Here is a 25,269-nt window from a genome sequence, read left to right on the forward strand (position 1 = left end):
CTGCCCTCTCAGGCCGAGGCCTGTAGGAGCTCTGCAGGGCTGAGGAGCCTTCAAGTGCTGAGCCCCACTCTGCTCTTGGGTGGCCCAGCTGGGGCCAACTCTACCCAGACCTACATTTACATCTGAAAGAACCCCCACAGGATCCCCGCCACACAGACACTCACCTAGTGTCTCTGGGAGACCAATGACCCATGTTAGACCCTCATCACATGCAGGGGGCTGCCCGCATGCCCACCCACCACCCACTTCGAAGCAGCCTCTACCCCAGACGCACGTAGTAATCAATTCCCGGAACCTTGGGAGATTCAAATAAAGCAGCCTATAATCACAGGGCCCAAAATAGCCATCCCAGGGAGGCCATCTGCCACCTCGGGCATCCCCTGGGACCCCACGGCACGCCCCACAGCGTGGCTGGGCCGTGGGCCCTCTCTGGTGGGCAGGCAAGTTTGGCCATGCTAAGCACACCCAGCAGGTCACCTGAGAGCTCAGAATCAGCTTGGGGGCTGGCCTGTGGCTGAGCACCTCCAGGGTAAGAGCCGCCCAGACCTCTGGGCCGCGTCCCTCCTCCTGCCGGTGTGGACACCGCTCTCCCTGCGGGGCTGGCTCACGGGCCACTGCCCTCACCGAGACTCCAGCCTCCTCAGTGCTCAACTCTACCCTGCCGCTCCCCACAGGACCCTTGCCCACCCTCCTCTGCCACCTGACCCCCTGCTGGCTGGGAGGTGCCTCCCAAGCAGGCACGTCGCCATCATAACCCGCAGAACTCGTGGAGGGAAACCAGAGGAGAAAGGGTCTTTGCAGGGGTGAATAAGCTACGGACCTCAAGGTCAGACTGGATTATCAGGGTGACTCTAAATCCACTGTCACGCATCCTGTGAGAGACACAGAGACACACGCAGAGGACAGAGCACGCGAGGACAGGGCACGCGGCCACACGGAGCGGCGGCCACACGCCCGAGGAGGCTCCGCGAAGGGACGGCCCTGCTGAGACCTTTCTCTCTGGCCCGACTGTGCAGCTTGCTGTTTGAAGCTGCCCACGTAGGGGACACCAACGCCCCCAGGTCACTCACACACCCCTGTCTCGAATAGCTGGTTCTCACTCTGCAGTGGGCGTCGGAATCTGCTGGGCGGGGGAGGGGGGGTGCACATGAAAACATGATCACAGTCCCGCCTTCAGAGTTTACGCTCTTGTGGGTGCAGGTGGGACCTGGGAGGGCATGGCCGACGGGGCCCCACCTGGAGAGCTGCTGCTCTATGTGGCCCCACCAGGCTGTGCAAACTGTTCTCTGCCTGGCCGGTCCCCCAAAGACACCGTCCTGGCCCCACAATGCCTCCCCTTCCTGCGGCACTCAGACCCAAGAAGCGCTTCCCCAGGGGACCCCTCCCACACACAAGCGTCTTCACCTCCGCCACACTGGGGGTCTGTAGCAGGGCCCCGCACCGCTCCGCTGCACCTCACGCGGCTGGGGTGGGGCTGCTGTTTCTGAGAGAGCTGTTTTTGCTGCTGTTTCTGACGACCTTGAGCACAGGCAGCCTCACAGGTCCCCCGAGACGGCTTGGGGTCTGACCAGGACCAGGGCTCTCAAGGGCCACCAGGACACCAGCGGCTCGGCAGCCCTGGCTCCCCAGGAGCCCACCCTGCCTCCTCGTTCTGGATGGCCTGTGTCCCCTGGGATCCCCCAGCTTGTGTGCAGTCCTCACCCCTGGACGATGGAACCAGGAAGCAAGGCCTCTGGGGGTAAAGGGGGGTGAGACAAGGGGTCAGCGAGGGGGCTCATGCCTCACTTGTTCCAGCAGCCCAGCTGGGGGTGCAGACACGTGGGCGAGCACGTCCTCTAGCAGGGCGTGCGTTCCTGGGGGCAGGGGCACCGGATACACCACGGTCTAGAGCCCCCGACCGTCCGCCGCCCAGGCTGGTCATCTGCCCGCTCAGTCCCCCAGCGCTGCCCTGGGATAGCCTGGTGTCCCAGGCTGGGCCCGGCTGCCTAAGTCTTGACCCCAGCTCTCCACGCACGGTCTGCGTCCCTGCCGCCAAGTCCTGCACCCGCTGGGCCTCAGTTTACCCATCTGTGACATGGGGGTGATGCAATTACCAGTCTAAGTGCCCCACAGAGCCCCAGGTGTAGTGAGGTGTGTGTCCTGGTGGCTCACGCGTACAAACGGCCACGAGTGCTAGCCACCACAGGTTTGGGGGGCCGCAGTCCCTCAGGGGAGGGTCAGCAGTATGGAAGGCAGCGGGGCCTGCTTGGAAACTCCCCCAGGAAGACCTTGGATCCCTGCCCCTGAGAGCTTGTGCACTGGCGGGATGACCCAGCGGCTCTCCTCCCCACCCCACCTGGCGGGTCCCCTCGCGGAGGGACTACCCACCGCACAAACCCCCCCAGGGACCAGGCACTTGGGGCCGGGCCCTCCCCGCCCTCCACCCCCACCGCAGGCCCCGTCGCGTTTCCAAGGGCGGCAGAGGCGTGCTGTGCTGGTGCTGGCGGGGCCTCTGGCTGGACTCAGCCCTCGTCTCCCAGCTCTGCACAGAGCCAGGGTGCTGAAGGGCGCGCCTCCCGAGCTGTGCGGGCAGGACTCCTGACATTGGGTGCCTCTCACGCCAACCTGGGCCCCCCTCAGCCCAGGCCGAGCCTTTCTGGGCCTCCCCCGACCCAGGAGCTGGTTCCCCCGGGCAGGCTGCTCGTGGTTCCTCCTGGCTGTGGCTCCACCCTGGCGTGACACGTCCAGCCTGGCACCCCCCCATGCAAGTCAGGGAGGGGGCGGGGCAGCTGGGGAGCGGGGAGAGGACCCACGGGGGGGGAGGCGCCACCCACTCCACCTGCCTCAGAGTCCCCAGGCGTGGCCCCAGCTCTGAGTCCCCCCAACCACCCAGTCTCCGGTCAAATCCAGCTGGCTCACGGGCACACATTGGGCACCGGCCTGTTCCAGGCCTGCCCGTGCGCCCAGCACCTGCCCTGAGTGCCGAGCGGCCAGGCCCTCCCGCACTCCACCTGTCTGCTTCCGCCCAGGAACCGCGACGGCCCCAGTGGATGGGCAGAAACCGCAGGGCTCTGGGCAGGGCTGGACGGGTCCCTGGTGGCCCATGAGGCGTCTGAGCTCAAAGCCCCGCCTAGCCTGGGAGCTGGCCAGGTCAGGGAGACAGCCCCGTCCGGCCGCGGTTCTGGAGTGGCAGCTTCCAAGCCCGCCCAGGCTCCGTGGCGGAAGGCCAGACGGCCCAGGATGGCGCCTGGGGCCACCCAGGGAGACCCCATCCCCGCAGCCTTCCACAGGGGCTGGGCACCTGCTTGCACGTACACACCCCTCGAGGAGACCAAGGCCAGGAGTGCACCATCGGAACCTGGGGTTCAGGCCCAGGCAGAGGCACCCAGCCCGCTCCCCAACTCACAGAGACTGCAGGCCTGGCAGCTCCCACAGCGCCTCCGCGGGGATCCCTCCCAGCCGGTTGTTTTGCAGCATCCTGTGAGGAGGAGAGGGCTTGAAGGACCCCACCCACAGACCCCACAGAGCCCAGCCTGAGCCCCGAGCCCCGACCGTCCCCAGGAGTCCACAGGGCCGGGAGGCCACCTCCCAGGGGCTCCGGGGACGAGGCACCCGGGAAGACATGGAGGCGACACCCCGGGCAGCAAAGCGGAAAAGCAGGGCAGGGCCACCCCCCCCGCCACCGGCATCCCGGCCCAGAAGATGCCGCGTCTCCTCCCCAGGCCTCAGCCTCCTCTGCAGCCGAGAGCCTGCGGCTTCCCTGGGAAGGGGAGGCTGTGCAGGCGTCCAGGCGAACACCTTTGTGGTGTGCGTGTCTGCAGGGACAACTTGCGGCACCACGTCGGCAAGCCAGCACAGACGACCCCGCAAAAAGCAGCACGTCCAGCCAGGCACGTGAGCTGCTCAGAGGGCTGCCCTCTAGACCGGCGGGGCTGTGAGTCTGAGAGCGAGAGGGGGAGAAATGCGGACCCCCCAACCGACCCCAGGCCCCAGAGCCGTGCTCAGAACACTCAGAAAGCCACTCCAGAGCCCTGGGGCACTGGGCAAGGGGCCTGCTCGCCCGGCTCTAAGGGGGGCCTGGGTGGCCACTGTCTCTGGGGAGGGCGGGTATGTGGGCAGAGCGGAGGTCAGGGAAGAGCTGGGGGCAGGAAGGTGCCCCCAGGCCTGCACACCCGTCCTTTTCACCCAGATGTGGGCGGCATCTCCGCTCTGAGGGCACTGGGTAGGGGGGTGCCTTCCTCAACCACCCCCCAACCCTCGAAGCAGAGGAGGCCTGCAGGCAAAGAGCAGGTGCGAAGGCTGTGGGTGACTGGGGGGTCTTAGGGGCGCCATCGGGTGTCAGTGGAGGGCTGCCCTCAGCTCCAGCTGCTGCCCCTCCAGCCACCCAACCCGCGGGGCCAGCACCATGTCGAGGGGGCGGGATTGCAGCTTCAGGAGGCTTTGATTAGCTGCCTAAGGCAGGCGAGGAAGAAAGGCGCGTCCATAAGCTGGAGGCTTAGACACGGGACGTGAGTCTCATCTTCTGAAGGCCCAGCAGACAGACCCCCGCTCTCCAATATGGCCACAGGCCTGGGCCTGCCCAGGACAGGGACCACACCCAGCAGGCCACCCAGGCCGTCTCTGGCTTGGGGGTGCCTCCCTGCCCAGGAGCAGCAGCACTGCGGGGGGGGGCAGGACAGACAGATAGAGAGAGAGAGGTGGCAAGAAGGACTGAGGGCCGGCGGGAGGCCAAGAGGAGGCAGGTAGGGCCGGGATGGGGAGCCCGCAGGCGGAGCAGGAGCGGGGAGGGGCGGGGCCAGGGCCCCAGGGCCCCAGGGCCCGGAGCAAGAGGGGGTGAGGGACAACACCGCGCGAGGAGGGCGCCTGGAGGCGGTGGGGCTGCCGACCGGCTGGGAGCAGGAGTCTCCCGGGCAGAGCGGCCAGGGCCACCCACCCACAGACAGCCTGGAGCAGAGAAAAGACCTCCTTCTAGATGGGTGCAGCCCGGGATAGGCACAGCAGTGGGCTGCGCAGGCACAGGAGGGCCGAGAGGGGCTGCTCCACGTTCAAGGTCAGGAGGGGCAGCCGTGAGGGGACACCCCTCGTCCAAGGTAAGACAAACCCAAGTAAGACGGTAGGTGCTGCGAGAGGGCATCAGAGGCAGACACACTGAAACCATACTCACAGAAAACTAGTCAATCTGATCACACGGACCACAGCCTTGTCTAACTCCATGAAACTAAGCCATGCCGTGCGGGGCCACCCAAGACGGACAGGTCACAGTGGAGAGGTCTGACAGAATGTGGCCCACTGGAGAAGGGAATGGCAAACCACTTCAGGATTCTTGCCTTGAGAACCCCATGAACAATATGAAAAGGCAAAATGATAGGATACTGAAAGAGGAACTCCCCAGGTCGGTAGCTGCCCAATATGCTCCTGGAGATCAGTGGAGAAATAATTCCAGAAAGAAGGAAGGGATGGAGCCAAAGCAAAAACAACACCCAGTTGTGGATGTGACTGGTGATAGAAGCAAGATCTGATGCTGTAAAGAGCAATATTGCACAGGAACCTGGAATGTCAGGTCCATGAATCAAGGCAAATTGGAAGTGGTCAAACAAGAGATGGCAAGGGTGAACGTCGACATTCTAGGAATCAGCAAACTAAAATGGACTGGAATGGGTGAATTTAACTCAGATGACCATTATATCTACTACTGCGGGCAGGAATCCCCCAGAAGAAATGGATTAGCCATCATGGTCAACAAAAGAGTCCGAAATGCAGTACTTGGATGCAATCTCAAAAACGACAGAATGATCTCTGTTTGTTTCCAAGCAAACCATTCACTCTCATGGTGATCCAAGCCTATGTCCCAACCAGTAATGCTGAAGAAGCTGAAGATGAACAGTTCTATGAAGACCTACAAGATGTTTTAGAACGAACACCCACAAAAGATGTCCTTTTCCTTATAGGGGATGGGAATGCAAAAGTAGGAAGTCAAGAAATACCTGGAGTAACAGGCAAAATTTAGCCTTGGAATACAGAATGAAGCAGGGCAAAGACTAATAGAGTTTTGCCAAGAGAACACACTGGTCATAGCAAACACCCTCTTCCAACAACACAAGAGAAGACTCTACACATGGACATCACCAGATGGTCAACACCGAAATCAGATTGATTATATTCTTTGCAGCCAAAGATGGAGAAGCTCTATACAGTCAGCAAAAACAAGACCGGGCGCTGACTCTGGCTCAGATCATGAGATCCTTATTGCCAGATTCAGACTTAAACTGAATAAAGTAAGGAAAACCACAAGACCATTCAGGTATGACCTAAATCAAATCCATTATGATTATACAGTGGAAGTGAGAAATAGATTTAAGGGACTAGATCTGACAGATAGAGTGCCTGATGAACTATGGACGGAGGTTCGTGACTTTGTTCAGGAGACAGGGATCAAGACCATCCCCATGGAAAAGAAATGCAAAAAAGCAAAATGGCTGTCTGGGGAGGCCTTACAAATAGCTGTGAAAAGAAGAGAAGCAAAAAGCAAAGGAGAAAAGGAAAGATATAAGCATCTGAATGCAGAGTTCCAAAGAATAGCAAGAACAGATAAGAAAGCCTTCTTCAGCGATCAATGCAAAGAAATAGAGGAAAACAATAGAATGGGAAAGACTAGAGATCTCTTCAAGAAAATTAGAGATACCAAGGGAACATTCCATGCAAAGATGGGCTCGATAAAGGACAGAAATGGTATGGACCTAACAGAAGCAGAAGATATTGAGAAGAGGAGGCAAGAATACACGGAAGAACTGTACAAAAAAGATCTTCACAACCCAGATAATCATGATGGTGTGACCACTCATCTAGAGCCAGACATCCTGGAATGTGAAGTCAAGTGGGCCTTAGGAAGCATCACTACGAACAAAGCTAGTGGAGGTGATGGAATTCCAGTGGAGCTGTTTCAAATCCTGAAAGATGATGCTGTGAAAGTGCTGCACTCAATATGCCAGCAAATGTGGAAAACTCAGCAGTGGCCACAGGACTGGAAAAGGTCAGTTTTCATTCCAATCCCAAAGAAAGGCAATGCCAAAGAATGCTCAAACTACCACACAATTGCACTCATCTCACATGCTAGTAAAGTAATGCTCAAAATTCTCCAAGCCAGGCTTCAGCCATACGTGAACCGTGAACTTCCAGATGTTCAAGCTGGTTTTAGAAAAGGCAGAGGAACCAGAGATCAAATTGCCAACATCCACTGGATCATGGAAAAAGCAAGAGAGTTCTAGAAAAACATCTATTTCTGCTTTATTGAGTATGCCAAAGCCTTTGACTGTGTGGATCACAATAAACTGTGGAAAATTCAAATGAGTCAACTCTTCACATGAAATGGCCAAAGTATTGGAGTTTCAGCTTTAGCATCAGTCCTTCCAATGAACACCCAGGACTGATCTCTGTTAGAATGGACTGGTTGGATCTCCTTGCAGTCCAAGAGACTCTCAAGAGTCTTCTCCAATACCACAGTTCAAAAGCATCAAGAGATGGGAATACCAGACCACCTGATCCGCCTCTTGAGAAATCTGTATGCAGGCCAGGAAGCAACAGTTGGAACTGGACATGGAACAACAGACTGGTTCCAAATAGGAAAAGGAGTACGTCAGGGCTGTATATTGTCACCCTGCTTATTTAACTTCTATGCAGAGTACATCATGAGAAACGCTAGGCTGGAAGAAGCACAAGCTGGAATCGAGATTGCTGGGAGAAATATCAGTAACCTCAGATATGCAGATGACACCACCCTTATGGCAGAAAGTGAAGAGGAGCTAAAAAGCCTCTTGATGAAAGTGAAAGAGGAGAGTGAAAAAGTTGGCTTAAAGCTCAACATGCAGAAAACTAAGATCATGGCATCTGGTCCCATCACTTCATGGGAAATAGACGGGGAAACAGTGGAAACAGTGGCTGACTTTATTTTTGGGGGCTCCAAAATCACTGCAGATGGTGACTGCAGCCATGAAATTAAAAGATGCTTACTCCTTGGAAGGAAAGTTATGACCAACCTAGACAGCATATTAAAAAGCAGAGACATTACTTTGCCAACAAAGGTCCGTCTAGTCAAGGCTATGGTTTTTCCAGTGGTCATGTATGGATGTGAGAGTTGGACTGTGAAGAAAGCTGAGCGCCGAAGAATTGATGCTTTTGAACTGTGGTGTTGGAGAAGACTCTTGAGAGTCTCTTGGACTGCAAGGAGATCCAACCAGTCCATTCTAACGGAGATCAGTCCTGGGTGTTCATTGGAAGGACTGATGCTATAGCTGAAACTCCAATACTTTGGCCATTTCATGTGAAGAGTTGACTCATCTGAAAAGACCCTGAGCTGGGAGGGATTGGGGGCAGGAGGAGAAGGGGACGACCGAGGATGAGATGGCTGGATGGACTGACTCGATGGACGTGAGTCTGAGTGAACTCCAGGAGTTGGTGATGGACAGGGAGGCCTGGTGTGCTGCGGCCCATGGGGTCACACAGTTGGACACGACTGAGCGAGTGAACTGAACTGACACCTCGGTGACCGCCTTGTGCAAAGAAAGCCGCAGGTCAGGGTGGGGCTGTGGGGGCAGCAGGACAGGGGGACAGCTCACCGCTGCAGGGGGGCTTCAGGCGCTCCGGGGTCGGCCCGCAGGATCCGCTTCGCCCCCAACCCGGGGTCAGGCCCTCCGAGGCCCCTCCCCAGCCTGCCCTCGGATCCCCTGCGTCCGTTCGCACTTCCTGTCACGCATGCTCTTCCCAGGGACAGGGCGGGGACTAGGGTCTGGGAGAGGCTGCCTTCATGTCCCCCCCCCAAGGGGGCTGTGGGGTCAACGGAAGAGCAACACAGGGTCCTCTTCCATCCTCATGTTCCTTCTGCTTCCCAGATGCCTGGGAACTGGAGCAGGGGATCCCACACTGCGGCCAGAGGAGGGCCGGGGTTCAAAAGGAAGGGCAGTGAAGAAGCCAGTGTGGAGTCTGCTCTGCAGGAGCAGTCCAGCTCCTCCCGGCCTGAGACGCCTGGACCTGCCCTGGACCTGCGGGCCACGTTCACGGTTCACCACACTCCCTGACACTGTGGTGTAAGCATCGGGGCTGTTAAACATCTGTTTGCGAACCACCAACTTTCTTACGGACAAGGCAAAAGCAAAGACCTGGAAATAATTAAAGGGAAAAGTGAAGATACGGAAATAAGCAAGCCAGTGGCAAAGCAAGACACAGGCTCCAAGCCTCCATCTGCCCAGAGTCTTCAAAGCTGAGTCTCCACGTAACGTGGGACTTAGACTTACAGGATTTTCAGGCTGCGGAGGCCAGAGAACGCTTGTCCCGGGATGTGCGAGAGGCGGTTCCCCGAGAGGCGCCTGCGAACCAGAGAGAAGAGCAGGTGACGCTGACGGGCGGCCAGGCAGGGTGGTGGCCCCACGCAGAGTCCCGGGATGCGGGTGGGGAGGGCGGTGGTGAGACTGCCCTGCTGACCTCACAAGGACCCCCACTTGCAGAGGAGGAAACCGAGGCTCAGTTCAGTGTGTGGGCATCTCCCAGACCCAATTATCTCCTGGGCCACGTCCACCCACAGCCTGCCCTCTGCTGTCCTGTCGGCAGATGCGTGGGTCTCCCTGAGCCCCAAACTGCACAGCCAAGCCCACTAATCTGGAGAAGAAACGGGCTGTATGCACGAATCTAACACTGTGGTCTCATCAAGCACTTCCACACTGGCCACGAGTGACCATCGACCTCAGAAGGAATAGCTGAGACGGAGCGCGCCCGACACACGTCCCCACCGGAGTCTGCACGGCGCCTGGGGGCCTCCAAAGTCCCCACGGGCATCGCCAGGACTCAGCTCCCAGAGGCCTGCTGACCTGGGAGCTGGGCTGGCACAGCTCAGAGGCTGTCTCTCTTAATCTCGACACTGAGCGTCTCTAGTTGACATTTATTGTTTTTCCTTTCGTTTTGCTTATTTATTTTACTTCATCTCATTTCATTTCCCTTTATTTCACTTCCCTCTTCCATTTCATTTCACTTTTTTATTTCCCTTTATTTCATTTTTTTTCTATTTGGTGGAATCTTCATTTTGCTTATTTTACTTCATCTTATTTCATCTCATCTCATTTCCCTTTATTTTATTTCACTTTATTTCCTTTCATTTCACTTTATTTCATTTCATTTTTTATTTCCCTTTATTTCATTTTTTCTCTTTATTTCATTTCCCTTTATTTCATTTCATTTCATTTCCCATTATTTCATTTTATTTCACTTTATTTCATTTCATTTATTTCCCTTTATTTCATTTTTCATTTCCTTTTCACTTTTTTCATTTCCTTTCTCTTTATTTCATTTCATTTCATTTCCTTTCATTTCCCTTCATTTCATTTTTTATTTCCCTTTATTTCATTTTTTTTCTCTTTATTTGGTGGAATCTTCATTTTGTGACATGCAGGCTTCTCTCAAAACTTCCTGTTTCAAAAAAGGTGCTGTGACCTTTGGGGTCTCCATGCTTGGGTTCCGTAGGAGGGTATTTTTGCCTCCAAAATGGGCCAACAAGCCCCTCGGGGACCGGAGGACAGAGGACCAGCCCCGGGCTCAGGCTGTGCGTGTCACCAGCCCGACTCTGTGGCCTCTGTCCTGCCATTCCTTCTCACCAGGCAGGCCCCCTCCGCAGCCTCGCTGTCCCTTCCCCTGAGAACTGCCCATGGTTCCTGCAAGAGGCCTCTCCCTGTTCCGGACCAATGCTCGTCCTGACCCCGAGAGCCAGCGTCCACCAGGCGTTCCTCATGCGCTTGGGCAGGGCAGGGTGCCCTCGGGGGCCTGTCCAAGGGCCAGTGGGGAGGGCTGTGCGGGGCGGGGAAGGGCTCAGGGTGCAGGTGGAGTGGTGAGTGTTTGGAACCGGGAGCCTGTGATCTGAGAATTTAAGCGAAACCAGCAGAACCCCAAGATTGATGGTGCCCAACATGAACCAGCAGGCTGGAGTCCTGGGGATCAGGCAAGGAGGAGGGCAGGGTGGGAAGAGGGGGGCCTGGCTTCCCCGAGGAGACAGAAGGCGCTCGGCTGAGGAGCTGACTCACTCATGCACGGCACTAGCTCGTCCCACCAGCAGGCAGGCTTCTAGGCTGTCGGAAGGGACCAACCAGGGAGGGCTTCCTGGAGGAAGTGGGCCTTGCGTTGGCCCTGATAAGAGTAGAGAGATAACCCGCTAGGCTGGAGGGGAAACTGGCTCCCATGGAGCACAGCTGGCTGGTGGGCTTGGGCCAGGTGAGGGAGGGTCCTTGAAGCGGCTTTTCTGGGTTGTGGCGAACTAGAGAAGGCTTGTGAGCTGGTGAGAGCCACCTGCAATGGACAGAGTGTATCAGAGAGAGGGCAGCGGTCTGCCCTTACGCGCTGGGCAGCCCCCAGAGGCGGCGACGTAAAGGGCAGCGGCAGCAGTGGGGATGGGGACAAGGGCGCACTCGCTGCAGGGAAAAACCACCAGGACAGGGACTGGCCAGCGGCCAGACCCGGGGGACAAGGGCAGGTCAAGGACAGCCCCCAGGAAAGGGGCTTTCCTGGTGGCTCAGCTGGTAAAGAATCCGCCTGGCATCTGGGAGACCTGGGTTCGATCCCTGGGTTGGGAAGATTCCCTGCAGAAGGGAACGGCTACCTACCCACTCCACTATTCTGGCCTGGACCATATAGTCCATAGAGTCGCAAAAAGACTCAGCGACCCTCACTTTCAAGGAAAGAAGTGTTGACAGAAAGCTGGTCAGCTTCAGGGAGGTGGAGGCTCACGTCCGAGTTCCTGGGTCCACGCTGCCCCAACTCAGCCTCACACCTCGGCAGGTGGTGCTGACCCCCTCTCCCAACGGCTCCTTCCGCCGGACTCCCCCTCTCCCCAGGGAGCCCAGTGCCCTGGTGTCAGAGGCTACAGTACCCCCTCCAGCCCCTCCCTCCAGCCCCTCCCACCCCCGACCAAGGCCTCTACTCACAGCTCCTCCAGGAAGCGCAGGTGGCGGAAGGCGCCAGGCCAGAGTTCCGTGAGGTTGTTCATGCTCAGGTCTCTGCGAGACAGAAGCAGGCAGATGAGCAGAGCGTGTCCCCCAGGCCCGCGGTGCTCCCCGAGGCTCTTTCCTCCCAGTGGGATGGGCCATGATGAGAGCCGAGGAGGAAGCTGACACCCCAGCAGGGATGAGCCAGAGAAAAGTTCACAGAACGTTAGAGCAGGATGGAGCTACTCAACACGCACGACTCCTGTGGAGATTTTATCCAAGCCCCCATGGGCTCCTGGGACCATCCCCAGACTGGCCAGCGAGATTCCACGGCCCTCTAGGCCTGCAGTCTCTCTCTCCTGCTGTCCCCCCACCGCACCCCCAGGCTCCTTCTCCTCTTCTCCATCCAGAGGGCATGGGATCCTACCGAGTCCCGCCTAGACTAGCTGCCTTCCCACATCATGAGAGACCCTGCGGGTGGCTTCTGCGCCACACCTCCGGGGTACCCTGCACACAGATGATCACGGCAGGGACAGCCAGCCATCTGCTGGAGGTCCACTCTGTCCAGCGCCGGCGGCCCTTTATCCAAACGATCCCACTGAATTCTCCCAACGACCCCAAGGTGGATACCAATGTGGCTAGCACTTTACACGGAGAAAGCAGAGGAAAGACTGAAGCCAACTCTCTCCTTGATTTACCCACCGGACTGAGGGCTCTTAACTACTCTCTCAGTCACCAAGTCCATAAAAACGGGGGAACGCCCCCAAACTCCTAGGGTCCTTGTACGGATTAAGTGAGCCAGTGCCTACTGACTGCCTGCCAGAATGCGCACAGCATCTCCTCCGCCTCCTGCCCCTCAGCGACCAGTGGGCAAGAGCCCCCCAGTCTGCGGCCGGCCGGCCCCAGGGTCTTTCCTCCCAGCCCGCGCCGGAGACTGCATGCGTGCGTCTCAATCTTGGGATCCCTAACAGCAGCCACTGGCCTCTGTCAGCTCCCTCCTCCCAGGGATGCACTTTCACCGCAAACCCCAGGGTCTCCATTTCCTGCAAGAAATGCCTGTGCCGAGGTGCGTGCTGGACACGGGGTGTGGGGCAGGAGCTGGGGGCCCAGCTTCCACCGATGCAAAGGCTGTTGAGGCGCCAGCGTTTTATCCCTGGTAAAGCGGGACAGATCCTGAGGAAGGCAGGCGCCCCGCGCGGGCAGAGGCGAGGGGCCGGCGGCTCCCCTCCCGCCGCACCCGAGGCCCCGACCCACCGTCCAAGACGGGGGGCCGGCGGCCACAGAGCCGCGGGGCGCGCAGGGCAGCGACGGGAGCGGAAAGCGCGGCCCGGGAGCCCAGGCGCGGAGCCTCCTGCGGGACCCGGGCCGGCGCACCGTCGGCCCGGCGGGAAGAGTGGAGGAGCCGCGGAGCCGGCAGCCCTGGACGCGCGCCCGAGCGCCTCCGGACGTGCCTCCACACGCGCTCGCGGGGTGTGTGACTCAGGCCCCGCCACTCAGCCGTCGCCCCGGGGGCCGCAGCGCCGCGGCTCTGATGCGGCTCCAGGCCCCCCACCCGCCCGGGCCCGGGCTGGGAGCGGCCTCACTGTTCTCCCCGGGAGGAGCGGCCCGCCCCGCGCCGCGCGCATCCTGCCGGCACAGCGCCCAGCCCAGCTGCGCGGCGCCGGGGGGCCGGGGCCAAGGAGGGGCGGGGGCAGCGCGGGCCGCCCGGCGGGGCGGAGGCGCCGCGGCCGCGGGAGACAGCCGGGCACGCGCGGTCCGTGGGGCTCCGGGCGCGCGCTTGTGCACGCGCACGGCTCGCCAAGGCCGCGCTCTCCACGACCGGCCCCCTCTGGGGGACGCTCAGCCGTCTCGCCCCCGGGGTTGAACCCTTCTTGGCTGTGACCCCGGGCGAGCGGAGGGGCTCCGACCCGGCCGGGGAAGCGCAGGCTGCTTGGCGGGGCTCGGCGCCCAGCTCGCGGGCGGACTGCACACCAACGCCCGGCCGCGAACGCCGCCGCAGCGCCGCCGCCCCCCGAGCGCGGGCAGCGCGCGCACGCAGCACGCGCATGCACCCAGCGCGGCACGCACGCACCGCGCACTGCACGCACCGCGCACTGCACGCACCGCGCACTGCACGCACCGCGCACTGCACGCACCGCGCACTGCACGCACCGCGCACACGCATGCACGCACGGCTCCCAGGGTGTGCTTCGCGCAGAAGCACAGGTTTGGCTGAAGCCTGCGCGCTGGCCGCGCGGCGCCGCCTTCCCGCGCGCTGGGCCTTGCCCGCTGCCTCTCTCAGCTCGAAAGCAGGGCGAGGCTGGGTGTCAGCCGCCATGCGGCCTTTCCCAGCAGCCCTCGGGGCGCTCCGTGCGCCTGGCTGTACTCGCCCGGGCCAGGGCGGTAGAGGGTGGACGGGCGAGCCTGGCAGCCTGCACACAGGAGCGTTCTCAGCGCTCGACCCTGGGTGCCCCGGACCACCAGGGAAGCTGGGAGAGGCAGCGTCGCCGTGGAGACCAGAAGGAGCGGGGACTCGGGGGCAGAGAGCAGGAGGGCCCGAAACTAGGCCGGGTTGGGGTAGTAGGAGGCCCGCCGCTGGGGTCATCGGGCCGACACCTAAGTGCCCTTCGGGACTTGTTCAGTGCGATTTTCCTGTGAGCAGACGACAAAGCCCTGTGAGCAGCCTGCGAGGCGGGCCTGGGAGGACTGTCCCCACCGGGGGCAGAGGCCGGGACGCAGGGTCCATCTCTGCAGCCAAGTGGAGGGCGGCCAGAGTGACAAGGAGATGAGTCCCTCTCCCCCGGCTGCGCCGCGGGCTATCTCCTCAGAGAGGCCTTCCTCCCAGAGCTGAGCAGGGTCCTGCAACCTGCACGTTTGTTCAGGCTCCTGCAGGGGCATTAGCTGGGCACTGCCCTACCCCACCAGCAGCCAGCTGCGCTGACCAGCCTGCAGGCCTGCTTGTGCTGGCTGACTCCCAGCAGCCTCGCTCTTCCCATATGTGAGATGGGGATGTACTTGCTGGAGCTGAGTGAGAAACACAGGAGTCAATGAACAAACCAGTTAGGAAAACACAGGGCCCGCTCAGCAGGCCTTCATAACATCCTGGCCCTGACGAATCATGATGCTCAGGGCTCAGTACCCCTGTGACCCCGGCTCCTGCTCGGGGGCGGCTCACTCTCAGGCCTGGGGCACCTGGCACACGGGCTGCAGCACACACAGGACCCCAGCCTGGCCCCACTGTCTTCCTGGAGGCTCCGAACCAGCCGACACAGAGTTGTCTCAGAGTTCTGCACATTTCCCAACAAGGGCATGACTCCAGCACCAGTTGTTAGACACACCACAGCACCACCTCAGGCTCTCCGCTTCAGACAAACTCCTCTGTGAGAACAATGCTGTATTTTTAAACAAAGGGGCTATTGCTCAATTCCTGCCTGTCTTGGCTCCGGTTTGTAACACAGCCTCTCGCTAGGGTTCGAGAAGGACGTGGGCTTCCGGGGGTGGAGAAGACAGATGCTGCTGGGGAGCGCTGGCATCTGACCTAGAGGTCAATAGGGGGTCCCCGTGGTTTCCAAGCCAAGACAAGGCTTGTGCATGTCATATGGAACCGGGGAGAGACAGGAAACCCAGAGGGTCATCAGGTGACCCAGTTAATTCAGGTAGGCAAGAGGGATAAAGCCAGGGAAGGGGACATTCCTGAAAGTCAGGTGAGAGGGGAGAAAGTAGATTTCAGCCCTGGACTGTGAACCCACAGGAGTCAGGGAATGGCGCTCACTCTGTCTGCTCCAAGCGACAGCAGAGGAAGGAGAAGGGCCGGAAGAGGCCAGAGGCGCCTCCTGCTCAAGGGTGCTGCATTCGGAAATCGAGGTTTGGCACCAACTTCAAGCCACGCCCTCAGTTCCACCTCTTCTTGGAAAAGGGAAAGTGCCGGCTGGACCAGCAGGAGAGGGTGCGGGTGCCTGGGTGAGGGGAGGAGGGTGGCCTCGGAGATGGAGAGGGTCCCAGGCTGACCTGACTCTCAGCCCTGCGGGAACCCCTAAGTGGGGGAGCCAGGCTGTCCCAGGCTCAGGGGACATGGCTGCTCTGCTGGGCAAAGTGATCAGGCTGGGAGGTCCCAAGGCCTCTGCCCAGTCAGAGGTTCTTCCCTGCCCCAGTGGTCAGTGCTGACCCCCTGGGCCTCCCTCCACTAAGCCCGGAACGGGCGAGGGCTCTGCAGAGAACAGTCAGGACAGGCCGCCTGGGTGTCTGCTTCCCTATGCAGGCCACACACACACACAGGCCAGCGGGACGCCACGGGCCCACTCAGGGCAGCCGCACGCAGCCTAGGGAGGCGACGGGCCTCCCCCCGCCCGAGATGGTTCAGACCTCCACCGCCTGCACTGACTGTTCACACCTCAGGTCATTAAATCAGAGTGAAAATTCAGTGCCTCGTCTACACTTGCCACACGTGGCTAACAGTTGCCACACCGGACGGAGCAGACACAGGGCGTGTCCTTGGTGTCCTGTCGGAGGTCCTGGGATGGCCCTGCCGTCGGCCCATTCCCCCCTTCATCTCCGCTCTCTGCTGGCTGCGTGACTGGGCGAGAGACCTCAGCTCTCCCCGCGCCATCTCCTCCCTAGGAAAGCGCTTCACCAGCGCTGGGCACCCTGAAAGCAACTCCGCGCCTGTGCAGCCGCCCACCGTGGCCCAGCGCACGCACCTCCAACCCCCAGACGCTTAGCGCCCTCCAGCTTGTGAAGCGCCTGCAGTGTATCAGGCCCCGCGCCACGTGCTGAAGCTGCCGACCCAACAGTGTGGGACCCCCTCAGGGCCCAGTCAGGTGGCACAGTGAGACGAGTGAGCAGTGGCACGGGCGCGGCTGGACCTCACGGGGCCTGGGTGTGGCCGCTGACCCCTGCAGGCTCAGCAGAGACTGGCATCCCCGTGGCGCTGGTCTCCCGACACGACGGCTGCCTCATCATCACACATGCTACGCCGAGCGGTGGGTGCTCCCCAGGCAGCTCCGACCAAGACTGACCCGGAGCCAAGAGTCCACTTGGGGGTCCCCCTAGATCCCGCCCAGCTCAGCACCCTCCACTCACCAGCGCTGCCTTCCAGCCCTGCCCTGACCTTCCCCCCGTCCGTCTCTGGAGGTGTGAGGTGGGAATCTGTCCTCCCTGTGGGCCCAGAGCCCCTCAGAGAGGGGGCTGGGGCATCCCAGCAGGTCAGAGGTCCTCCAGGGCACCCAAGAGTTGGGGTGGGGCAGGGGCAGAGGGCAGGCTGAGGACCGGGCAGCCCTGGGCTGGGCGGGAGGCAGTGCGCTCTCCGTGCTGAGCAGACCGCAGCCCTGGGCCCCACTTGTGGAGCTGAAGCTCCGGCCTTTGCTTCTCTGGCTCAGCTGCACTTTGCTACATTGACTCAGTGGCAGGAGTGTCTGGGGGAAGCTGGAGAGGCCCTGTATTCCGAGTCCCTCCACCCCGCACCTCCCAGCTGGGTGCCCTCCTCTCGCATCAGGACTGCGGTCCCAGCAGCTGCCCTGGCCACCCTCGTCCATCCCGGCCGGATGGTTCTCTAGAGTCTCAGCTCGAGTCTGATGGACTCAGAGTACCAAGAGCCACCTTTGCAGGGAGGGACCGTCGTGCAGACACGGATCAGGGCCGGGACCCTCCAAGGCCGCCCGGGAGGCTCCCGCCCACGCAGGTGCCGTCTGGGGCCGCTGGCACAGCCTTGGCCTCATTCCGTCTAATCCTTTCATCAGGCCGGGAGAGGAGTTCTTTATTTCCTTTTCAGTGCAGAAAGGAAGACTCGGAAATATCAAGTTACTGCCGGTCTAGTCACAGTAAGAGGCTTGGTGGTGCTGAGCCCAGCCGGGCCCCACGCCTGCCCCAGCCGCCTGAGGCTGAAAGGTGCGCGGTGGGGGCGGCAGCCGGGAACAAAGGAGGGATTGGGCCTCTGGGTCCCACTCGCCCGGCTGCCAGGACCGGTGGAACTTTCCAGAGCCCAGCCCTGCTGTCTCTCCCCGGGGAGGTCCTGCCGGCCCGCAGAGCCTCTCCTGTCCTTCCGCCCAGAGCCCCCAGCCCCTGGCCCGGCGGATCCTACCGTGTCCTGTGTGGGTCATCGTCCGTCCGCCACCTTCTCCGTCCCCCTGGAGGAGCTCTGACAAGCCGCCCCCTCCCAGCTCCTGCCCGTCTGGGCCACAGGCTCGGAAACGAGCGAGGGCCGACTAGCAGCCCCGCGGAAGAAGGGGCCCCACCGGACGCCCAGCTCGCTCCCTCGTGCTGCGCTTGGACTGGCCGTCTCCCGAGGGGGACGCAGTCTGTGGGCCCCGGGTCTGACCTTGGCCTGTCTGCTTTCCAGGTGCTTGATGTGACCGAGTCCTGTTTCCTGTGTTTTGGTTTCTGCACCGACACCTGTCGCACGACAGCTCCTCTTTGGGGGGAGCTGTGCGGGGATCAGCCCTGCCCACGGGTGCCCAGCTCCCACCCTCAGCCGCCCTCACCCCCAGAGCCCTCGTCCGGAGAAGCTGCTCCTTGGGTTACTTCGGGGGGATGCGGGAGGGTGCTCTGGCCCTGCCCTGCCCTTAGGAGCCACCAGCTGCCGCTGCAGCCTCCAGACAGTGCCGCCTGCCTCACCCTCATCTTCCCACCTTTGATCTTCCGATCTCTGGCCTGGGTCCCCCAGCCAAAGGCATTCCTGTCTCCTGGCTCCTCTAAGGAGAGCAAACGGCTGGGCGCCCCGTCCCCCGGGCTTCCTTCTTCCCTGTGTTGTGAGCGTAGCCAGGACTCCTGCAGAGGCCCTGGGACCAAGAAATAGCCCGGTCCCTAGGGAGGGGGTTGTCTGGAGGGAAAGAGAGCATGGGAAAGGGCCGACTACTGGGCCACCACTGGGCGTGGTGCCCTGGGCCAGACACGCTGGAAGGGTGCCATCGGCCTCGTTCCTTGTTCCAGCACCTCACGTGCAGAGCTGAGCCGAGCTCGGGAGGTGTGCGTTGGGGTGTGCACACAAGGGAGGGGGTGGGCACACAAGGAGGGGATGGGCACACGAGGAGGGGGTGGGCACACCCTGCCCTCAGGAAGCTGCAGTCCAAGGACACATTCAGACCACAGGCACAGCTGGACGTTAGTGCTGGAGGAACCCCATGCCTGGGAACCAGGACACAGGCAGGGAGGGCTTCCTGGAGGAAGGCCACGAAGGACAAGGTAGCCCTGAGAAAGCAGCCTGGCTGAGAGCATGGCCGAGGCGGCACCTGGGCAGCCGGGCAGCCGGCACCCACGCCGGGTGCCGTGGGCTGAGCAGAGGTCCTCGGAGACGTGTTGGGGTCCTGACCCCAGCACCTGTGGGAGAGGGTCTTCCCCGTAACAGGAAGTGAAGCATTTGAGGTAGAGGAGCCTCTGGGTGGCCCCGAGTGCGGGTGCCGAAGAGGCGCAGACACACACGGGGGTGGGCGGCAGCTGGAGCGACGTGTCCCCGGGCCCGGTGGCCAGCAGCCCCGGGAGGTAGAGGCCGAGGCCCTGCGGACACTGCCCGGCTCCGGGCCTGGGGACAGGAGCCCGGCGTGATGCCGGGAGCACTTGGATGGGCCTCTTACACCCCACACCCTCCCCATCCTCCCCGCCCTGGGGAGCGCCCTCCTGACACCCTGGACCACAGCCCCACCCAACGCCCCTCCACCTGGAGCGGCCTCTGGGGTCTGCTGTGACCTGGCAGTTCTGTGTGTCTGTGTGTCCCAGACCCCCGCCCAGAACGGCCCCAGCAGCCCCGTCCCGAAAGCCCCAAACCACAGGGTCTGTGCACGGCGCCCATGTCCACGCGGTAAAGAATGGGCAGCCGTGGGAGCAGGGCGGGTGGGTCTTCACACGAGGGGCCAGACACAGCCCTGCTCCGTCCACACCAAGGCCAAGCACAGGCGAGAGAGGCCGTGGCTGAGGCTGCCCCGGGGCTCGGGGAGAGCTGGTACCGGTGCGGGGAGGCTGTCGCTACTCCATTTCCTGATCTGGGCACTGGGGTTGGGAAGATCCCCTGGAGAAGGAAATGGCAGTCCACTCCAGGACTATTGCCTGGAAAATCCCATGGACAGAGGAGCCTGGTAGGCTACAGCCCATGGGTCGCGAAGAGTCGGCCACGACTGAGCGACTTCACTTCACTTTACCCAAGTGTACTCAGCTTGTGGAAATTTACCAGTACACATTTGCCAGAGGTACACTTTTCTGTGAGTACACTCCACATAAGCAAAAGTTAAACAATCAGAGAGGGGGAACTCATTCTGAAAGCCCTCCAGGAACGCAGCGCCGGCTGAGGGTTCCCGCTGGGTTTCCTCATCATACTGCCCAGCCTTTGCCTCATGGGACTGAAGCAGGAAGTGTGTTTCCGTGTGTTCACCTCCTTCTCCTGGGTGTCCCCGGCATACCTGCCGAGAGTTGCCACAGGGCCAGCAGCACACCGTTCTGAGTCACCCCCAGAGGTCCCTGGCCACAGGTCCCAGCACCCTGGGTGGTCTCAGGAGCCCCTGTGGGACGCACTCTCCCCAACAGCGGCCCCCTGCCCTGAGCCTGGCACCTGCAGGGTGGTGCCCGCTGGCCCACCAGCCCCCAACCTCCCCAGGCACGGACGCGGCGCAGACTCGAGCCCAGAGCCCCCGGCCCCTTCCTGGGCTGGAGGAGCCCTCTCTGCACCCGCACTTCTGTCCCCGCTCCTTGGTCCTGGGCTGGAGGTTTCTCTTCTAAGAAGCAGTAGAGGCCGTGACGGACAGGCCGGTGCTCCCAAGTGGCGGGTTCATGGGGCAGAAGTCTCACTCTCACAAAACCCGAGCCCGGCTGCAGGCTGGCCGACTGGCAGCTCAGTCTGGCTCTATCCTCACCGCGGCTACGCGTGTGGATGCCACCCCTCGGACCTGCAGGGGGGCCAGGCCACACCGCCCCCAGTTGGGAGGCTGCCCTCCGGCCCAGCCAGCTCTTGAGAGCGCTCCACGCCACCTGTGTGTTCATTTACGGCCTTGCTCATCCCAGCGACGGCTTTGGGCATCACGTAAAGGGCGACCCCAGCCAGCTGGGAAACACACAGTGACCAGCAGTCAGAACCCAGGAGGGAAGTCCCCGGAGGAAGGGCAGGGACCTAAATCAAGCTGACACCTCCCTGGCTCCCTCCGAAGACGGCCCCCCAGAGTGGCCGGCTTCCGGCTCAAATGCCTTTCCTAACCACATCCTCGCAATAAATCACAGAGGTGACCATGGGGCCCCATCTAAGTACGACTTGGGTCAAAGCAACCCCCAGGCAGAGTGGGGGCAGGGTGCAGGGCTGGCTGGCCTGCCGAGGGCCTGACTTATTCCACCGAGAAGCTGGAGGCTGGTTCTGGGCACACTTGAAGTGAGCCCCCGCACCCGGACAGGTCCCCAGAGGGAGACTGCTGGCCCCATGTGGAGTAAGGGCTTCAGGACGTCCAAGGGTCTGCAAGGCGTGAATTACCTTTACGCAGCCCTCCTATTTCTTCAACCACTTTCTTGTTAAGTGTTGAGCAAACTGGCTGATGGAGACACCCAGCTGCTGCCCGGCCTGGACAAGGTGGCTGGCATAGGGGCCACCATAGGGGCCTGCCCCCTCCCCTTTCCAGCCCTGCCCCCTCCACGCTGTGGGGCCATGAGGCGAGGTGGGCTGGCTGCAGGGAGGCGCGGTGATGCTGTGTGAGTCCCACGAGGGGCAGCCCGGGCCCTCGGCCTCCTGCCTCGGCCCCCTGCGCAGCTGCGTGGCCCTGGGGGATGATGGGGACCACCTGGCACCTCCATCTCCAGCCTTCAGGACCAAGAAAGCAGGGAGAGCCGCCTCTGCCCTCCGCACAGAGCTGGCGGGTGGGAGCGGGGCTAGGAACTGGAGGAGTTACAGGGAGGGCAGAGAGCCCCAAGGATCACACCCCTGTGGGGTCCCGGTCACCCGCGTCACAGGGGCTGGTAGACGGCGGGTCACTCCGAGCTCTGTAGTAGGCCCCTGCTCTGTCCACCCTAAAGATGGGAAGGAGCCCCCATCCATTCCCCTGGAGGCCTTGCCCACTAGTCTGATGCCTGACTGACACAGAAGCACAGCTCGGCCGTGGTCCCCGCCCCGCAGACGCCGTGCACAGGCCCACCCGCCCTGTAATGTCCACTCAGGTGCATCTGGACAGGGCCTGCCCCCACCACGCCCCTCAGGAGGGCGCCCGCCGCATCCTTTGGTCTGCTCTGCTGGCATCACTCCCTGTGATCCCGGGCACAGAAGCAGAGAGTCTGGGCCACAGGCACAGAGTGGCCTCGCTCAACCCATGACCACTGCGGTTCGGGGGCAGGTAGAGAGCCTCGTCCTAGGAACAAGCGTGGGGCCAGTGACACACTCTGTAGGACTCAGAGCAAAATAAACATGAGGCCCTCGTGCACAACTCAAGACCTTGGAGGTGGCAACAATGGCGCACCAGCCCAAGGCGCCCCTAAGGCGCAGGGCACGGCTCCGGCCGGGGCCAGGTCAGCACCCCCGCGCGGCCGGGCTGGGACTGCGGAGTCGGCCCCAGGTGGCTGGGGGCCGGCGGCCTGTCCCCACTCCCTCCCACTTTTGTCCCTGACGATGGTCCTCCCAGCCTGCTGGTCGGCGTCCACCACAAAGGCAGGGCATTCGCTCACAGTCCTTCTTGGCTTGGTGCTCACGGCCCGGACACTCGCTCCAGCTCCTTCCGTCCCCAACACCCACCGGGACGCCGGGCCTGAGCTGGGGGAGGGGTGACCGGGATAACTCCTCTGCCTGAGCGCCACTCACGCCACACAGGGTCCCCCTGCAGGAGGAGACCCACCCCACAGGGGCATGCATGTCTGTGTGCGAGTCTCTGCCTCGGTGTCTCTCTGTGTGTCTGCGCCGGTGTGTCCGTGTGCGTCTCTGTGTCTATGTGCACCTCGTACGAGTCTGTGAGTCTCTGCGTGTGTGTCTGTGTGTGTCTGTGTGTCGTATGTGTGTCTATTTCTGTGTCTCTGCATATGTGTTTGTGTCTGTCTTTGTGTGACTCTGCGTGACTCATGTCTGTGTGTCTGTGTGTGTGACTCTGTGTTTGTGTCTGTGTCTCTGTGCGTCTGTGTGTGTGTCTCTGTGTGTGTGAGAAGGGAGGTGCCATGTGGACCCCTTGGCCCCACCACTCCCCGCCCCTCCAGGATGCCATGTACCCTGGCTCTGAGCCTGGGACCACACAGACCCCTGACACCCGGACGCCCCAGGGCCACTGAGCCCTCCAGCGCCCCCAGAGGCCTAGGGGGAGGGGAGAGGGCGGTGGTCCTCCCAGGGCCCACCCTCTGGTCTCCCCCCAGGCCAAGCCCCATCTGTGCCGCAGGCGCCAGGGTGCCACGCGCCTGGCTGCGCTTCCCTCCCAGGACCCCAGAGGCCGGGCAGGGAGGAGGCGGGCACCACGCTGGGCACCGCCTCCCCCGGAGGCCCAGAGGACGGGAGGAGCAGGTGGGTCCGGCGGCAGGCATGGCGGGGGCACGCACACAGACACACGGGGCAGGGCTGAGAAGGGCCCCGCCTGCCGCACAGGGGCAGCAGACCTCCCCGCAGGCAGCCGGGGGTGCAGGGGTCGCTCTGCCTGGCCGGAAGCTGCCTGAGGAGGCTGGACAGTCTACCCAGCAGCCCGGCACCTCGAGCTGGCTTTTGTTTTCTTTGTTTTCCTTTTTTAACGTGACCTGAGGAGGAAAAGGCAGAAAGCCCTTCTCTGGAAGGCCTGCCTCGGGAGGGACGGGGGAGGCGATGGAGAGAAACCCGAGGGTGCATCCAATCCCCAGCCCGTCCGTCCGCCTCCAGCCCCTGCCCGTCTGAATCTCCCGTCCACCAACGGCCAGGGCTCCCCGCCACAGCGCCTTCCCCAGCAGCCATCCGCCCACTGCTCCAGGCCGCCGGTCTCCCAGAGACACCCCATGTCCACTCCCCGCAGGGCCGCAGTGGGCAGGTGGCGAGGGGAACCCTGACTCTCCCTGAGGCGGGAAGGACACAGGCTCCCAGGGGCTGCTTAGCTGGGGGGTTCAGGTGCCCAGCACCTGCCTACCCGAGCCGGACCCCTGGGCGCTGCGAGGCAGGGTCACAGCGGGGGGAGGCAGGCAGCCCGCGCGGCCCAGGGCTAGCTCTCCCCGCGGTAAGGCGGGCCAGGCCGAGGCCCCCTCACGGTCCACACACAGCCGCGGAGGCGGCCCTGGGGTGGCAAGGGCCCAGGTAGGCCCGCAGGCCCCACGAACGGCCCAGTGTTTTCCCAAAGAGGCTTCTGGACTTCCTGGGAGTGTACAGAACGGAACTGCGGGCATTCCCCCCACGCGGCGGAGCCGGGAGGGAGGGCAGCAAGGAAATGGGTGAGAGACGGACGGACCGGACCGAGGGCAGGAGGCAGACCTGCGGGCAGGAGGCGGGACCCGACGGCAGGAGACTGGACCGAGGGCAGGAGACAGACCGGGGGCAGGAGGCGGGACCCGGGGGCGGGAGCCGGGACCCGGGGGCAGGAGATGGACTGGGGGCAGGAGGCGGGACCCGGGAGCGGGAGGCGGGACCCGGGAGCAGGAGACTGGACGGGGGCAGGAGGCGGAGACGGACCCGGTGGGCAGGAGGCGGGACCCGGGGGCGGGAGATGGGACCCGGGGGCGGGAGGCGGGACCCGGGGGCGGGAGGCGGGACCCGGGTGCAGGAGACTGGACGGGGGCAGGAGGCGGAGACGGACCCAGTGGGCAGGAGATGGACTGGGGGCAGGAGGCGGGACCCGGGGGCGGGAGGCGGGACCCGGGAGCAGGAGGCGGAGACGGACCCGGTGGGCAGGAGGCGGGACCCGGGGGCGGGAGGCGGGACCCGGGGGCGGGAGACGGGACCCGGGGGCGGGAGATGGACTGGGGGCAGGAGCCGGGACCCGGGGGCGGGAGGCGGGACCCGGGGGCGGGAGGCGGGACCCGGGAGCAGGAGGCGGAGACGGACCCGGTGGGCAGGAGGCGGGACCCGGGGGCGGGAGGCGGGACCCGGGGGCGGGAGCCGGGACCCGGGGGCGGGAGGCGGGACGCGGGGGCGGGAGCCGGGACCCGGGGGCGGGAGGCGGAGACGGACCCGGTGGGCAGGAGGCGGGACCCGGGAGCAGGAGACGGGACCGGGGGCAGGAGGCGGAGACGGACCCGGTGGGCAGGAGGCGGGACCCGGGGGCGGGAGATGGACTGGGGGCGGGAGGCGGGACCCGGGGGCGGGAGGCGGGACCCGGGGGCGGGAGACGGGACCCGGGGGCGGGAGGCGGGACCCGGGTGCAGGAGACTGGACGGGGGCAGGAGGCGGAGACAGACCCAGTGGGCAGGAGCCGGGACCCGGGGGGCAGGAGACGGACTGGGGGCAGGAGCCGGGACCCGGGGGCGGGAG

At 62.6% G+C, this 25,269-nt stretch overlaps 1 protein-coding gene across 1 annotated transcript in view; it reads right to left on the reverse strand.

Annotated features, from left to right (window-relative positions):
* Window positions 1-25,269, reverse strand: part of LGR6 (leucine rich repeat containing G protein-coupled receptor 6) — an 82,674-nt gene that overhangs the window by 53,415 nt on the left and 3,990 nt on the right. Inside the window, exons 2-4 of the mRNA XM_068985807.1 lie at window positions 11,937-12,008; window positions 9,267-9,338; window positions 3,386-3,457 (exon numbers count right to left, since the gene is read on the reverse strand). Of these exons, the coding sequence (XP_068841908.1) occupies window positions 3,386-3,457; window positions 9,267-9,338; window positions 11,937-12,008 (216 nt within the window). The remainder of the gene's footprint in view (window positions 1-3,385; window positions 3,458-9,266; window positions 9,339-11,936; window positions 12,009-25,269) is intronic.

The sequence above is a fragment of the Capricornis sumatraensis genome, chromosome 14, assembly GCF_032405125.1.
Source record: "Capricornis sumatraensis isolate serow.1 chromosome 14, serow.2, whole genome shotgun sequence".
Classification (NCBI taxonomy): Eukaryota; Metazoa; Chordata; class Mammalia; order Artiodactyla; family Bovidae; genus Capricornis; species Capricornis sumatraensis.